General features: G+C 38.2%; 1 protein-coding gene across 10 annotated transcripts in view; it reads right to left on the bottom strand.

Moving 5' to 3' along the window:
- The window catches only part of OPRM1 (opioid receptor mu 1), a 128,745-nt gene that overhangs the window by 20,434 nt on the left and 90,434 nt on the right, over positions 1–17,877 (bottom strand). For 5 of the 10 annotated variants that reach the window (XM_023206099.1, XM_023206097.1, XM_023206096.1 and 2 more), the window contains exons 2-3: positions 9,750–10,102; positions 8,458–8,978 (exon numbers count right to left, since the gene is read on the bottom strand). In XM_023206099.1, coding sequence (XP_023061867.1) covers positions 8,458–8,978; positions 9,750–10,092 — 864 coding nt within the window. In that variant the 5' untranslated portion in view covers positions 10,093–10,102. Of the gene's footprint in view, positions 1–5,589; positions 5,698–6,380; positions 6,632–7,973; positions 8,123–8,457; positions 8,979–9,749; positions 10,103–12,120; positions 13,412–17,877 lie in introns of those variants that run through there. The other 5 variants (XM_023206093.1, XM_023206098.1, XM_023206100.1 and 2 more) reach the window with 5 other exon arrangements.

The following is a 17,877-nucleotide window of genomic DNA, read 5'->3' as shown; positions in this document are numbered from 1 at the left end:
TCCACTCCAGGAGACATTTGGCAATAACTGGAGGCATTTGGCGTCACAATGGGAGATGGGTGGGTGCTACTGGCATTTAGTGTGTTGAGACAAGGGATGCTGCTAAACATTTTACAGTGCCTACAATGTCACTAGTGCCAAGGTTGAGAAGGCTTGGGTTAGTCCACTTTATGATCTCTTTTGGTACATTAGTTCAGTCCTTTTAAATGTTATTTACAAGAGATGAAATTCAGTTTTGGGGGAAAAGGAAAAGAAGAAGATGAAAATAGTAAAGTCTCATTGGATGGCTTAGAGTAATAGTATTAGCCACTTGCCTGACACTTTGGATGGATAATCATACATCATGCTTACATCAAAGCTAAGTGGTAATCACTACAGTGATTGCCTTTCTTATTGATGAGGAAATGCAAGCAGAGAGAGTTAGAAACTTGCCCAAGAACATTCAGCTGATCGGTAGTATGATCTGGGTAAATACTGGAGCCATTTAAATTTTTAGGATTTTGGCTGTCCTAGGGCTTTGGGAGGCTGAGGCAGGTGGATCACTTCAGCCCAGGAGTTTAAGACCAGGCTGGCAACACGGCAAAACCATGTCTCTACAAAAAGTACAAAAACTAGCCTGGTGTGGTGGCATGTGCCCATAGTCATAGCTACTCAGGAGGCTGAGGCGGGAGGATCACTGGAGCCCAGGAAGTAGAGGCTGCAGGAAGCAGCAGCCTCCTGAGTAGCTAGAACTACAGGTGCATGCCACTACAGCTGACTATTTTTTAAAAAATTTTTTGCAGAGATCGACTTTCATCAGGCTGCCCAGACTGGTCTTGAACTCCTGGGCTCAAGTAATTCACCGGCCTTGGCCTCCCAAAATGCTGAGATTACAGACGAGAGCCACCAAGCCTGGCCTGCCTCTAATTTTTATTTTTAATCATAAAAAGTTCCTATTCATGTCAAACTCAGAAACTCTACTCTAAAAGGAAACAAATTCTGAGTGTGAAGGGAGAAGACTGATGACATTGTGGCTCTAGATTCTTGATTTCCAGGGAAATAATAATTAGAAAAGGAAAATTATCAAAAAACAAATTTTATTCTACACCCCACAGAAATTTCTATTTCTCATAATGTCCTCTCCAAATTAATTTTGCCATTTTTGTCAAATTTCAGCAATTTACAAATATTTATTTGCAACCTGCCAAAAGGTATAGTGATCAGAATGACATCCAAAAATTAACAGGTGGTTTGTGATAGGTCATATACATTCAAACATCCTTTCCTTTAGTGTGAAGGAGAAAAACGCAAAAGCAAAAATAAATACTGTGAAACTGCACTTCAAAATCATAGAGGTAGAAGGAAAAATAAATGTGGTGTTGTTGAAAGTTAAAAGAGAAAAATATGCACCTTTCATATCTGGCATCCCAAACTACATGAGGTAGAAAATAAAGATTGATATGTTCCAAAACACTTAATCTCAGTGAGAATATTTTTACAAAAAAAGGCTATAAAATAGCAATTCACCACTTAAGTTTTACCAAATAAGATGACATCTCATTTTGTTAGGTTTTAAAGGAAAAATATATTGCTCTGTTTTTCAGTTAGTTGCGTTAGTTGGAACAGTGAGCACAAGAAGATACTGCACCATTTTAGTTAATCCAATCTTTAAAACTAAATTTCCCTAAATTTTTCAGAGGTCTGAGATCACGCTGAAAAGAGTGAAAAACAGACTGGAATATATCAGGACACATTGATTAAAAGCCTGGGTTATAAGACAGAATTTAACTGGAGTCAACACTTAGCCACTAACTTTAAAAATTTTTTTTTAGTTAAAATTTTTTTTATAAATTTAGTAGAGACAAGGTCTCACTATGTTGGCCAGGTTGGTCTTGAACTTCTGGCCTCAAGCAGTCCTCCTGCCTTGGCCTCCCAAAGTGCTAGGATAACAGGCATGAGCCACTGCACCCGATCCCCAGCCACTACTTTTTAATTATGACCTTGGGCAAGTTACTCCCTTAAACATTAGTTTCCTCAACTATAGAGTAGAGGTTACAATCCATGTCTAATATGATTAAATAAGATACCGCATCCCAGACACAAAATGATCAATATATGTTATTATGAATATTCTAAAAGCCAGATTTTTCTAGGGATAAACACATTTTTAACTAAACAACATTTTCTCTCACATATCACAATAATTTATAGAAACACATACTAATTTCTTCTACTATGTATGAAATATTAATTTTAAACGTACATTTACTCTAATTCCATACATGCAAAAAGAGACACACCTATATCATGCACGCACACACACACACACACACCCACACACCTCAAACCATTTTCTTTTTAGACCATAGAACTGAAAGAATAACCATTTTGATTTCATTCCCAAAATATGCATTAATGTTGTCCACTGCTGTAATATTGTGAGCTATTCTCATTTGAGTTTTTTTCCCATTTAATTGAAACCATTTCTTTCCCAAATGAACTCTCCACAGATGTCTTGTAAAAAAAAAAAAAAAAAAACTGAGATCAACGTTTGAGAGTGATGTAGTTTATTTTAAAATTAGGCTTCTGCTTTTAGTTTAGCTGGAGATAATACAGTTCACAGTTAAACCAAATACAGAGCATCTCCTAACTTCTTGACCTGCTATTTTGATTAAAATGTCAAGAAAGTGCTTTAATAACAGTAATTAGAGAGTTTAGGACTGGACTTGTCATATTAATGGAAAGGATATTAGCAGGACATGCCATGATGTTCACTTTATCACTATTATGTTACTTTTTCCTATAAGACTCATAGGTAGATATGTCAGAATATTAAGCCTTTTTCCAAGGATAATTACATTATTTCACAAAACACGTAACTCATTTGGTGAAAACATTCATGTCGATCAGCTTAACTGAAATGGTTAGGCAAGTTAGATAAAACAGTAAATTTGCTACTTTGGAGATGAAGGTACAGTTTAGATAAGAGATTTCAGTTTATTGTTTTATTTGAAAGGTGGATTCTTGGACCCTCACATAACAAACCGTAATTTATCAGAGCAGTTCTTAAGAACTTACATTTTCTGGAGCTCATAGTAAATTTTGAGAATCTGGCTGAGACCACGTGATAATAATTGAGTTCAAAGTGGCATTGCATGGGGAAGCAGAGAAAAACTGTGGAGTAATATTCGAAGCCCTGGGTGCTTGTCTGGATTCTACCTCTTCCTGGCTGTTTGGTCTTATATAGTGATTTAACTTCCCTGAGCATTTATTTTCTCACATTTACCCATCAGAGTTGTTACAGGAAGCAGATGTGATAATGCCCATAAAAGCACTTTTGAATCTGTACATTGCCATATAAATGCAAGGCAGCATTATTATCATGGTTGTTGTTAGTACTAGCTTGGTGCAAAAATAATTGCGGCTTTTGCCATTGAAAGTAATGACAAAAATCACAATTACTTTTGCACCAAACTACACCGTTTTAGTGATAATTCAACTGATCTAACAGTGTTGCTTTTTCCCCCATATAATGCTAAACGTTTTCAATAATCACCTATGTGTCAAGATATAAAATGCATTAGAGGCCAGCCATGGGGGCTCACGTCTGGAATCTCAGCACTTTGGGAGGCTGAGGTGGGCTGATCAGTTGGGGTCAAGAGTTTGAGACCAGCCTGACCAACAAGGTGAAACCCCATCTCCACTAAAAAACATATAAAAATTAGCTGATTGTGGTGACACATGCCTGTAATCCCAGCTACTGAGGAGGCTGAGGCAGGAGAATCATTTGAACCAGGAGGAAGAGGTTGCAGTGAGCCAAGATCGCACCACTGCACTCCAACCTGGGCGACAGAGTAACTCCATCTCAAAATAAAAAACAAAAAACCACAACAGAAAGAAAATGCATTAGACAATATGATTCAGGTGGGAACCAAGTAGGCAAGGCAGGTTAGCAGTGGCCAGCAGTTCAGGTTTGAGGTGAACCCTAAGTGATCGAAATAAACGGGGGAAGTGTTTGAAAGCAAAGTGGAGTTCAACAGGACAACAGCAGTGTAGGGCATGTGTGGGGAAATTAAATTGCACTGAGAGCAGATGGAAAATGAATGCCTATGCCTGAGTCTACCTAATAAAGATCTAAAAGTCATAAAGACAGCAAGCTGAACATAAATCAGGCACAAAGGCTACAGCTGGAGCAGTAGGTGGAGCCCAGGCATGCACAAAAAAACACGAGACCATCTTTTTTGTTTTTTCATATTCAGCTAGGGAAAGACCTCTTCAGGGCACTGAATCAATCTCTTGGTCTCCTCATCAAAAGCACTCGTTAGAAATAAAATTAGAAAACAACCATGAATCTGATTTTCTGAAAAGTATAAATAACATTGGATCAGAGTAATAAAGGCTGAGGAGGAGAAAAGGAAGAAGGCCTATTTTGAATATTTTCCCATTACTGGCAGTAAGTCGGAAAAGATGTCAGAGGGTTACACAGTCATTTAGGTTGTTGGTTGGTTGCATGAGAAAGCGGTCATGCCTGCCACATCTCCTGAAATATCCTCAGCACTCTCATTATCCATTCAACAGACATGAATCTGTCCAGTGCTTTGGATGTTTTGGAATTACTTTCTTTCTTTCTTTTCCTTTTTTTTTTTTTTGAGATGGAGTTTCGCTCTTGTTGCCCTGGCTGGAGTGCAGTGGCACGATCTGGGTTCACTACAACCTCTGCCTCTTGGGTTCAAGTGACTCTCCTGTCTCAGCCTCCCAAGTAACTGGGATTACAGGTATGTGCCACCACACCTGGCTAATTTCATATTTTTAGTATAGTCGGGGTTTCACCATGTTGGCCAGGCTGGTCTCAAACTCCTGACCCCAGGTGATCCACCAGCCTTGGCCTCCCAAAGTGCTGGGATTATAGGCATGAGCTACTGTGCCCCGCCAGAAGTACTTTCTTTTTATGTGCTAGACTATGGCCTGGGAGAGCAAGACAGACATGGCTCCTGTCCTCAGGAAGTAATGGCTTCCCTGTCTCATGCAGCATGTCCTTACTACAGATTGTTAGCAAAAGTGGTCATAATTAGTCCCTCCCTATATCCCTATCCTTTTGCAATGTGACTGCAGATCCTATCAGCAAGAGATGGAGTCTAATTTCCCACCTTTTGAATCTAGGTTGGCAGGATGACTTTATTTGACCTATAACAAGCAAGGAGTTGACTGTATGCCAGTTCCTACTCTATGCCAAAAGAAGCTTTCCTCTCTTTTCTCTCTCTTGGAATCTGTGACCACCGTGAGAACAAGGCTGGGGTAACATGCTAGAGGGTAAGAGTCCGTGTGGAGCTAGTCATTCTTGCTGAGGCCATGTAGATCAGCTAGCTGACCACCCGCCCATCTGGCAGCTGCCCTCAGCGAGCCCAGCCAATACTAGAAGAATGATCTAGCCAAGCCCCGTTCCAATGGCTGTTCTACAGAATTGTAAACTAAGTAAACGGTTGCTTCTAGCCACTAAATTTTGGAATGATTTGTTGTGTAGCAAAAGCTGACTGAGCAGCTCTTAACTGTGTAAGTATGACTCCAAGCTTATTTTGGGCACAGAAATTTTTCATTGGCTTATCAAATTACCTTGATAACTGCCAAATCACCACTTCACTTTGCGCTGTATGGACATTGCCTCACTGGACAGTTGGCAGAATATAGACACCCTGGGAAGGTTTGATATTGATCTCTGATCTGTAGAATATGAAGTTGACTAATGTGCTTGAAATGTGACATATAGAGTATAATATATTCCTCAAAGAAAGTACAAATACATAAGGCAGAACATAAACATCCACAACCAATATAAACTTCAAACAAGTAGTTGAAAGGTTAAATGCAAATCCTGTTAGCTTTGTTTTCCAGCATGATGGATCATGATGTGAAACAACGACCAAACACCTGTTTGTCACATTCTGGGTTTGTACGACTAATTCAACATGTCCTATAGACACAGCCATCAAGTCTCCAATTTCTCCTTCAAGTCATTTTATTGTGTTGATATATTATGCAACTATCACTAGCAGCTTATGTATTGTTCCAGTTGTCTGGTTGTAACTGCTTTAATTCTAATGATGACACATCAATGGAGATTAGCTAAAGAGAGCTCTGATTTGTCTTAATTTTAAAATATGTCAGAGCATCTTTCCCTCTTTTCCTGGTAGACTCTCTTCTGTGTCCGGTTCTCTCAGTTGGGCATTTTGGGACAGCAGCCAATTCCAGGGCTAATGTGTTTCTGCTGTTATCTTACACTAATGCTGCTTCATAGAGGCAGCGATGAAGATAAGGCCTAATTGGATGTATTTTTAAAGCAAACCTTTTAGTTACTTGGAACAGAACTCCTCCAATTAGCTTCTTTTCTATCTGGCTGTACAATAGCCATACTGATGTGAAAATGCTGAATTTGGAAGGGAGTCAAGGGCAGTGTCGGGCAACTGAAGAATAATCATGCTTAACTCAGGAGAAATGCTCCACCAGATGGGCTTGAAGCTGTATTTCCACGAAGGCAGGTTGAGTGAAGGACAGCTGGGAGGTCATATGTGGCAAGAGGTCCTTGCAGTGGTCCAGGGTACACTACTAAGCAGCCATGCTCTAGAGCCCAGCAAGAGAGGGAAAGTACAGGTAGGGACTGAAGAAGAGAGTCAATACTTCATAATGGCCATGATTTTGCTCCAATGGAAATATTTTACTTCAAAGCAAAATATTTTACCCTTAGCTGAGGACTAGGCATTTTAAGTTGCAGTCTTTAACATGTTATCCCCAGGTTGGTGAAAATCTATTTAAATCCCTGCCCTTTTAAAGTTCCTTACAAGATTCTAGCAGCCACTGAATAGGAGAGCTGCTTAGCATTAGGTTGGTTCAAAAGTAATGGCTGTTTTTGCAACTACTTTTAAAAAGTAGCTCCTAGTAAAATGAATAGGTTTAGCGGTCTTGATGTGGAAAAAAACATAGAGAAAAGAAGCAGAGTCAAAACCATTTCTTTCTGGCATTCATTTCTGAAATGGAATTAGAAGTGAGACATAATAAGTTAATAATTTCCCTTTGGCTGGAAGTGGGTCTGCCATCATTACCTCATGCTCTCTAGGGGGTACGAGTTCCTGTGTTCCTTTGAGCATCACTGAATACCAAGGGTATGAGGATTAATGTCTCCCATGACAGATGCATCTGGGCCATATTACATTAGTCCTCTGGTCAATTAGAAAGGTTGAGCCTGGGCTTGGCTGGACGGTAGAGTGGGGTATAGAGGGTCAGTGAGAGACAGGGTGTGGTCAAGAGACAGCAGGAAGAAGCCACTGCACCCTGTGGTGTCAAAGGCCTCCCTTAGCTCCTCAACCATTTGATTTGCTATTCATTTCTCTGGAGCCATCCATCCTCACAGTCCTGACCCCTGACTCTAGGAACTTTAGCCAAGATTCTGACTCCAGCCTTTACTTCATAGGAAGTTTGAATTTGAATTCACTGTTAAAAAAATTATACAGGCTGTGATTTTTGGACACTGGCATCATTATTCAAAATTTACTTACTTAGATTAATATTAAAAATTAAGCCACGTATTTGATTGATTTTATAGATCAGAGGTCAAAGTTAGCCAACCAGTGACTTAACCATGTAGTATTGACTTGGAGACAGCCTTTTCTCTTTCCTCCTTGTTGATTTCCCATATGATTATGATATTGTGTGTAAGTGTTGAATATTTTGTGTAGGTCCCCATTTGTACTCTTCTGGGTGCAGAAATACACCTTCCAAAAGCTAGTCACTATTCACCCTATTATTTCCAACAAGCATGAGGTCTGTTAAAAATTGTTTAATCTAATAATATTTATTAGATTAATATTCATATGTTAAATGATTCATATGTTAGATATATGATTCAGTCTAATATGTTTGATATTTGTGCTAGAGTTCAGGTAGCAAACCAATAGCTAAAGAGAAGTTAGAAAGGGTCATCTTTTAATCTTTTCTCCTTTTCCATGATGCTAATTTTCTGTGAATATCTTGCATCCATGACCACAGTGGGCAAGGCACTGACCCTCTCTCTTTAATCACAGAGCCAGAGCAAGACTGGCTTTTGAGAAATAAGAGGGATTTTGGAGTGACATGTATGAATTATATAATAATTCTGGGGAAAATGAAAAGGATTCTAGATCAGAATTACTTCCACAATGTGCTAAAGTCATAAATTTTGCATAGAAGTAAAAGCCATAAAAATAGGTATTTTGAATAGTTTCACGGATTTCTCATTGGTGTATCTTTATACCTAAATGAATATGAACAGTCAAATATAAAGAACACAGTTTATATAACAAACCTCTTCTCTAACACTAGAACCGCAATCTGCTCCCCTCTTCCCTCCATTCTTTTCCTCTATAATGGATTAAACTCCTAGTTTGGCACAAAGATTTATAATTTTTACATCATCCCCAGTGGATGCACCTAATTCTAGAGGCTACGTACCTGATGATTAGTTCTATCCACTGTATTGGCTGTGGAGGGGTGGTCTCTAGTGTTCTGACGAATTCGAGTGGAGTTTTGTTGCTCGATGTTGGAAGAGGTTGGGATACAGAACTCTCTGAAGCATCGTTTGAAGTTTTCATCCAGAAATGCATAAAGGACTGGGTTGAGGCAGCTGTTTGTGTAACCTAGAGCAATGCAGAAGTGCCAAGAAACAGTCTGGAACGTAGTTTCCGGGATTGTAACTAAGGCTTTAATGATGACGTAAATGTGAATGGGAGTCCAGCAGATGATGAACACAGCCACCACCACCAGCACCATCCTGGTGATCCTTCGAAGATTCCTGTCCTTTTCTTTGGAGCCAGAGAGCATGCGGACACTCTTGAGGCGTAAGATCATCAGTCCGTAGCACACGGTAATGATGAGCACAGGCATGATGAAGGCAAAGATGAAAACACAGATCTTCAGCAGGTTTTCCCAGTACCAGCTTGGATGAGAGAATGTTAGTGTACAATCGATGGAACCTAGAAGAAAGGAATTTAAAGGAGAAATTAGCAGCAACATTTAATTATGTCATAAGGTGTTAATACTGCCATTTTGCTCATTCATTTTTAGCCTTGACCAGAGCTAACTTAAGGCTATAAAGAAATTGTGGAAGAAACTCAGTTGTTTGTTACTTTTCAAAGAAAGTTTTACTTCTAATGTTTTTTGTTTTTTTCTAAATTTCTCATTTGCAGTCCACTTTGATCACATTAAGCTTTCATTCAGGGAACAAAAATGAACGTCTCAACATGAGCTAGATCCTCCATGAGGTCGACATTGATATAAAAAATGTAATAATTGTCCAAAGTCTCTAGGAGACTCCAGGTAATGGATGTTTTCACTTCATTTTTTAATGGACTGTTCAATATTCTGATATTAGGTGTAGAAACATAAATTTGCCATGTAGTCAGTCACTTGAAAATTTTCAACAAGCCTCAGTGTAATACTCTTTGGGTTTAAGCTCCAATTACTCTTGGGAGAGCTATGTCCTAATTTACACACCATTTTTATGAAGTAAATACAGAGAAATCAGAAATAAATAGATTATATTCTCTTTAAAGGGTTTAATAGGCCTAAAATTATGAGGAAAATTCCAATTTTAAAATATTCAAAGGCTTTTTTTTTACTAGAAAGAATAATCAAAATTACAATTTGACTAAGATGATGGACCTCTCTATAAATACTACTTTGCTTATAACATCACCATATCAGGCTGTGAACCCACCATCCCTCAGGCTGGTAACATCACTCACCTTGCCTGTATTTTGTTGTAGCCATGAACATTACAGGAAGACCAATGGCTGAAGAGAGGATCCAGTTGCAGACATTGATAATTTTGGCATTTCGGGGAGTACGGAAATCTAAGGCCTTGACGGGGTGGCAGACTGCAATGTATCGATCAACACTCATGGTGCAGAGGGTGAATATGCTGGTGAACATATTATAGTAATCTATGGAGATCACGATCTTGCAAAGGATGGTTCCAAATGGCCATGTTCCCATTAGGTAATTCACACTCTGGAAGGGGAGGGTACTGGTGACTAAGGCATCTGCCAGAGCAAGGTTGAAAATGTAAATGTTGGTGGCAGTCTTCATTTTGGTGTATCTAGGAGATAAAGGAAGAAGAGTGTCTGAGTCAGTAAAAGACATTCATGTAAAATACAGGTAAGCTTCCAATAATAAATTTGCATGAATTAATAGAAAGCTTTTTTGAGATTAGATATAGAATTCTTTTCCAGTATTAGCTTGACTATTTAAAATGATGTCAGTGATGTGCCTATGGGTTGAATAGCTGTAATAATAGCAATGATGCTGCTTTGTTGAGTTTTTTTTTTCTTTTTTTAGATAGGATCTTGCCCTGTTACCCAGGCTGGAATATAAAGGTATGAACAGGGCTCACTACAGCTTCAACCTCCTGGGCTCAAGAGATCCTCTTGCCTCAGCCTCCTGAGTAGTGGGACCATAGGTGCATGCTACCATACCCTGTTAATTTAAAAAAAACTGTTGTAGGGATAGGGTGTTAACATGTTGCTCAGGCTGGTGTTGAACTCCTGGGCTCAAGCAATCCTCTCTCCTCAGCCTCCCAAAATGTCAGGATTATAGGCGCGAGCACACAGTGAGTTTTTTTTTTTTTTGTAATGTGTCAGTCATGTGATAGGTCTAATAGAAAGAGGGAGATTCCAGTCAAGTAGTAGAGGCAGAGACTGGATAGTAATTCTAAATATAAAAGAGAAAATTTTAGCTATATAAATATAGTTAAAATTATCAAGAACTATAATTGTGCACGTCTGTAGATAGTATGTACACAAACACATGCACATACAAACACGCAGGCGATTATGGAGCACAGAGATGAGGCAACTCACAGAGCATAAGGCAAAGGGAATAGCAGGAGTAAGATGTGGAAGGCATCCTGGAAGTGCAAGTTTAATCTCGAAGTACAAGTAGGATGATTGAGTTAGACACTTGGTAGGAGCAGGTCATTCTAGACAGAGAGGTAACAGAGACAACCCCAACAAAGGTGTGGAGTTGGAGTGACCTGAGGTGTGTGTCAAGCACATTCTACCAGGGAATAGCAATGGATCTGACTGGGGAAAAAGAGAGGCCAGTACACGAAGAACTTGTATGCCATGGTAAGAAAATTAGACTGTATCCAATCCATGATGAGGAACCCAAGTGTGTTTGCTTTGTTTTTATTTTTTAATGCTTTATTGAGGTAGAACTGACCTACACTAAATAACACATCATTAAAGTGTACAATTTGATAAGCTTTGATACATGTGTACACCTGTGAAACCACCACCATAATTAAGATCAGAGATTGGCAAACTATGGTGTGTAGATCCAACTGGGCCACTGCCTGTTTTTATAAATAGTTTTATTGGAACACGGATACACCCATTTAAAAACCCATGAGTGTTTTGGTGCTACAATGGCAGAGTTCAATAATTGCAACAGAGATCAGATCACATGCAAAGCCTAAGTTACTTACTATCTTGCACTTTACAGAAAAAAGTCAACCCCTGATCAAGACAATGACATCAATTGCTCCCAAAAGTGTCTTTGTGTAGCTCTTTAATCTTTCCTTTTTGCCTCTCCCTGTCCTCATATCCCACCCTCACTGTTCCTTAGGCAATTGCCTCTTGGTTTTCTTTCTGTTCTTGTAGATTAGTTTGCATTTCCTAGAAGATGCAAACAGAATCATTCAGTATGTACTCTTGCTTTGTGCTGCTTCTTTCACTCGGTGTAATTATTTTGAGATTCATCCATGTTGTTGCGTATAACAAGAATTAATTCCTTTATATTGGCAAGTAGTATTACTTATCCATTCATCTGTTTTTTAATCCATTCACCTATTAATGGGAACTGAGTTGCATATAACTTTTGGATGTTACAAATAAACTGTTATAATCATTCTTGTGCAAGTCCTTATATGCTTTTCTTTCTCCTGGGTAAGTATCTAGGAGTGTCATGTGTTTTCAAGACCTGCAGAAATTAGAAATATGATAGTAGAATAGATAAGCAGGTATACTTGCAATAATACATTATATCCGATGGCAGAAGTATACCTTGCAAATATTGGACATCAATTTTTTTTTTTTTTAAGATTCCACATATATTTACCTTCATTTGGTAATAGTACCTCGGTTTCACTCTGGGAACCACTCATTTCCCATTCTCAGTCCAGGTGCTTTGGGATGGGCTCTATTACTAGTCCAGGGCGTGAAGATGTTCAGTGACTGGGGCTACGGTGAATGGCAAGGATGGTCTCATGTTCCAACCAGAGCCAGTGAGAGTTTATTTTGAGACTTATGGAGAAACAGTGTAGTAGTTTTCCTGCAGGACCCACACCTGAGAAGATGTATGGTATGTAGTTGCTGGAGGAGCTTGTCTGAAAATGAGCCTAATCCAGAGGATGTGGATTTGAGAGAGTGAGACAGAACCCCATACCTCAAGCCAGGCCCTCCTTGGGCTTCTGATTTACATGCTGCCATCAATTCCTTTTAAATGTTAGCTGTGTTTACTATTTTTCCGTCACACGAGGTTGAGTCTGACTCATTCAGTCCAAGACGGCTATTGGTTGGAGGCCCTTTCTTTAGGACTGAATTCTGTGTCCAGGAAAGTGTTTTGGTTTCAATAACATCAGGAAAGTGATTTCATAAATCTCCTCAGGGTCAATAGGGTGGCTTTGTTACTGAAGCTTTAAAATTCTGATACCTGATCTGGTCTGCAATACTTGCAGAAGTTGCATTACTGCCAGAAAAGCTCCACATTTTCAGGGCTTTGTTTTATTTTTGACTTGCTTTAGAAGTTTTACTCTCTTAACGGATTTTAAAGAAAAAGGTAGAGCCATTTAACTTGAGGAGAGAAAATAATGTGATTTTAGTTTGGACTCTAAATATGGCAAATATAAAAAGATAATGTAGACAAATACTCCAAAGTACAAAAACTAACAAAAAAGCAAAATTAAAACTGTGGTTTTAAGATTTAGAATAATTGAACTTGGTGCTCAAGAAGTTTAAATATTTTTGATTTTTTTAATAAGCAGAAGTTTCTCCCCAAAAGCAGAAAATAACTTTTGCTAGACTCACCATTGTTTACAGACCTGCGTGATCTAAAGACATGCTTCATTGCGTTTGCCACTTTCCTACCCAGCAGACCTTACATTTTGTGGCTAATCTTTAATAGTGTTTTATGTTAAGTAACTGGTTCTTTACAGTTTTCTGACTCATCATACTTCTAACCTTTCCTTCAGGCTTATTTTAGCACTATTTCCAATGTATGTTTATTTTAATGTAAAAAAATCATTTCCTTCTCCAGAATGAGGTGTTTGACAAAAAAAAAAAAAATTATGTCAGGGTTCAACATGGTGAAAGGAAACGTGGTTATACACATGTTAATTGGCATGCTAGCCATTCCACGATGTGTATACATTTCAAAACATCATGTTGTACATGGTAAATATATATAATTTTATCTGTCAATTTACACAATAAAAATAATAAAAAAGATTTTTATTTATCTAAAAAAATTCTTTCAATGGGCATTTTATAGGAATGATGCTGTTTAATTTTTCTCAATTTATTTAAAAAGCCTTCCTCTAAAGATAGCCAGCATTCTTACCCCAGTTACTTGTGCTTTGGATCACAGCAACATATAAAAGGGGGTGCAACGATCTTCTAAATATGTGAAAGAAAATCTTACAAAGCTAAAGGATTAGGAATTCCAATTGCCTCCAGCATATACCCAAAGGCTTTAATCTGAAGAGATGGTCTAATCAGAAAAGGAGTAACGTGGACTGGACATGGTGACTCATGCCTGTAATCGCAGCACTTTGGGAGGCTAAGGTGAATGGATCACTTAAGGTCAGGAGATGGAGACCAGCCTGGTCAACCCTGTCTCTACTAAAATCAGAAAAATTAGCTGGGAGTGGTGGCAGGCACCTGCAATCCCAGCTACTTGGGAGGCTGAGGCAGGAGAATCGTACCACTGCATTCCAGCCTGAGCATCAGAGAGAGACTCTGTCTCAAGAGAAAAAAAAATGGGCAAGCTTTTCATTCTGTTCTGTTCTCATGCGGTGGCATGAATGTTGTCCCAGCAAAGTTCAATGGATGGTCAGAGTCACACCATGGGCCTTGCACAGCAGCGTAGGACTCAGAGTTAGCAAACTAGCAAAAGAAGTGACCTGCAGGAAGAATTATCTTTGCCATTCAGTTTACCTGAGTGGGTCTGAGTAGAACTCCTGGCTATTAAATCACAGGCCTTTTTCCTTCCTGCATGCCTACTGCTTTGTACTGTGCTGTGAATGTGTTCTGTGGCAAAATGGGCAAAGAGACACTCATCTGGACTCACAGGCAATCCTGACATTGACCCTTCCTATGGTAGCCACTGAACTCCATCTTCTGCTCTAAGCAGTGGCCCACGCTGTTTCTTTCTAATTATCCCATTAAAATGTTTGTAGTAGGTATTTCTTTAACTTTGGTCTAGATGATTAAATAGCTGTTTTATGAATTCAAACAAATTTACCACACTATTCGTTTTTGAAAAATATTGTGTTCTTCTGAGAACCGACAGTGTTTGATCAATTAGAGTGATTTTTATGGAGCTTCCAGAAGCATTGGGGAAAAGGCATTGTGAGACCCATTTGTTGGCAGGTCACCTGCTCTTTTATGTTGTATATATGACTTTTGTTTATAAATGTTCTTCCTTTCTTATGGTTATAAAATAATTCCTATTTATCTTTTGACCTATTCTTCACACATTTCTCCAACTATTTCTACTTACTAAAATGTGATTGATTTTGACCCGTTTGTGCTAAGTGAAGCCAGATTGAATAAATTACCTCTGTATACCTGATGGGCTTTGTAAACTTCTGTTTAGTTTTGTGGTGAATTCTCTTTTTTTTCTCACTCTGTCACCAGACTGGGGTGCAGTGGGGCAATCTCGGCTTACTGCAACCTTTGCCTCCCGGGTTCAAGCAATTCTCCTGACTCAGCCTCCGGAGTAGCTAGGACTATAGGCGAGCGCCACCACGCCTAGTTAATTTTTTTTGTACTTTTAATAGAGATGGGGTTTCACCATGTTGGCCAGAATGGTCTCGATCCCTTGATCTCATGATCCGCCCACCTTGGCCTCCCAAAGTGCTGGGATTACAAGCATGAGCCACCGCATCCGGCCTGTGGTTAATTCTTTGAATTGTGATGATCGTATCTCAGTATAGAAATAAAACTGATTAAGAGAGTGAGAGGAGGAAGGACACATTTTAGAATCCAAGTTGTTTTTTTTTATTTTAATTCCACATCATGGCCTTCATATTGCTCAACTACCTTTTTCATATGTTCACAATAAAGTCAGTGGTGACAGGCAGAAGAGTTTCACCTCTTTTGGGGCTGATTTTTCTGACTTTTCATTTTTTTTTACCAAGTGGTGTGAAGAAAGATACCTAATTCAGTAAGAATTCAAGGAACCCCTTTTATATGTTCAGCATTGTGCTTGGAAAGATATATTTCTTGCAATTGCCATGACTTTTATGTCCACTTACCCTCACATAGAAATTAACTTTTTTAGTTGAGGAAAAAAAACCTCCCTAGAGTGCATTTCTTTAATACTCATAATTAGTTGGATCTATCCAATGAAATAAAGATACTTTCCTACATTTCAAGTAATTATTTAGACAAAGAATGTGGTCAAATGAATATCTACCTGAATTAATTTTATCTGTTATTATCCATCTATTCCATTCTGATATCCCAGGTGCGTTTTTACTTGTGAGTGTGTGTGTGTGTGTGTGTGTGTGTGTGTCTATGGGGGAGTTCTAAAATAAGAAAAAACATAATCAAAACTAGTGATTATCCTCTATTGGCATTAACATGGAGAAAGACTACATATTAGGTTCTTTTTTTGTATTATATTCTCCACCATCTTAGTGAAGAGGAGAATGGAGGACTTCTCACTTTGCTATAAAATGTTGTGAAACATTTAATTTACATTTATTTCAAAGTGATGTTATGTGGTTAATGACATTTCCAATGAGCTACTATCAGCAAAGGGAAAGAGTGGTGGTATCAGACCTCTGAATCTTGTGACAGAAAAGGAACTATTGCTTGCTAGTTTGACTCAAAAAGAGAAGATGGGGAGAGGCCTGTATGAAATTAAGCAAAGAGGCATCTCCATCCAGAGGACAAGTGGCTGTTTCCATCTCTGTGTGTCACCAGAGTGGGATGACTATCCGTCTTCTTGGTGGCATGTCACTCTTTCTCTCCACATTGTCTTCGCTGTGTTGTCCTCTCCCAATCTTCTCCGCTTTCTTCCTCCTCCAGGTCCCCTAATGACAAACCTTGAGTAAACTATCTGTCAGACAGAGCAAGGGGAAGTTGCTTTCTCAGAACCATGATGAACTTTGTATATAGAAAACGTAAAATGAATAACTAATTATATTTTTCTTTTTGCATTTGGTGCTTGAAAATATCAGAGGAAAACCTATGTATCCTCATAATAATTGTGTAGAAGCTCATGGCATACATTTCTATTGTGTCACCTCTCCTGCTAATCTCATTGTTTCATTCTCTCTTGGTTTCTATCGGCCTGCCTTCTCCTTTATTTCTCTTATTTTTTGGTATGCATTTTTGTAAGGCTCTTCAAATTCTTGTTTTGGAATTGGAAACTGGAGTGGAGGGTGAGGAGAGAACATGGCCGCATGTCACTGCACTACTCCTCTGGGTGTGGGAAAGGAAATGGAAAGAGAGATGCTTCCATTACAGCCAAGAGACATTGCTTTCCCATTTTTGTATTACGCTTTCTGGAAGTGCCCATTTCCTGCATTATTCGATTTCTGAAAACTTTACTTCAGGACATGAATAGCACTTATTAGAAGTTTTTATAAAAACAACATGTTTGCTTCTCTGATTTCTGTATTCTGTGATAAATAGTATTTATGTATTATAGAAAAATGTTGTTACTATGCTATATTCACTGATATATATCAGATTACATATATATGCAGTTATAACTAGATGAAATATTCCTATCTGTGGCTTTGGTTTTTGTTTGCAAATATATAGAAAATTTATTTTTTTGGACCAAAGACTTTGAAAACAGCATTGAAGCATCTATCTCAGGAGCTAGAGCTTTTTGGTTTACAGAGAACACTGCTTTGCTTTTATTCTAAGAACCTGATATTTAGAGCTTAGAAATAGCTTACCTTTCAAACTTATAACTTCTAAGAAGAAAGGTCATTTCTTATATTTTAGGATCTGGGAATTTTATAAATGAAAAATCAAGCATGCACTACTAGCAACTTCAAATCATGGTATATAGCCCTAGGTATTTCTTTAATATGGAAGGAACAACAAAGAAAACAACTTCAAAATACGATAAAACAATTTCATCATTATTAATATTAGAAAATTACCTTTTGTAGAAGTGCAAGCATATGCTGTAGACTTTAAATTTCTAGAGAGCTTAGACTACTAGTAAAATTATTTTTTACTGCACTTAGTACAACAAATATAAGGCTTAATATACACTTTTGGTAATGACATTGTACGTATAATCACTCAATAGAAGTAAAATGTGAAAAGTAACATGGATAGAATAATTTAACAAAATAAAATAGAAAAAAATAATCTATTCAGCATAGAACCCAGCACAAGATGGGCACCAGCAAATACTCGTTGAATGGAATTTAAATAAAGAAATAAGGGCTTGGGTTATTTTATCTTTTGTGTGTAGGATAGAACATTTTTTTTCTTGGGGGACCAGCAATTTTTGAAGTAAGAATGAAGAGGGAATATTTGTTTTTGCTATGCGAATTCACTGTCAAATGAAAAAAAAACTTCAATCATAGAAAGTCATGGAATAATGAGAAGATCCCAATGAGAC

The sequence above is a fragment of the Piliocolobus tephrosceles genome, chromosome 5 (genome assembly GCF_002776525.5).
Source record: "Piliocolobus tephrosceles isolate RC106 chromosome 5, ASM277652v3, whole genome shotgun sequence".
In the NCBI taxonomy this organism is placed as follows: Eukaryota; Metazoa; Chordata; class Mammalia; order Primates; family Cercopithecidae; genus Piliocolobus; species Piliocolobus tephrosceles.
This window is presented reverse-complemented; position numbering and strand designations above follow the sequence as displayed.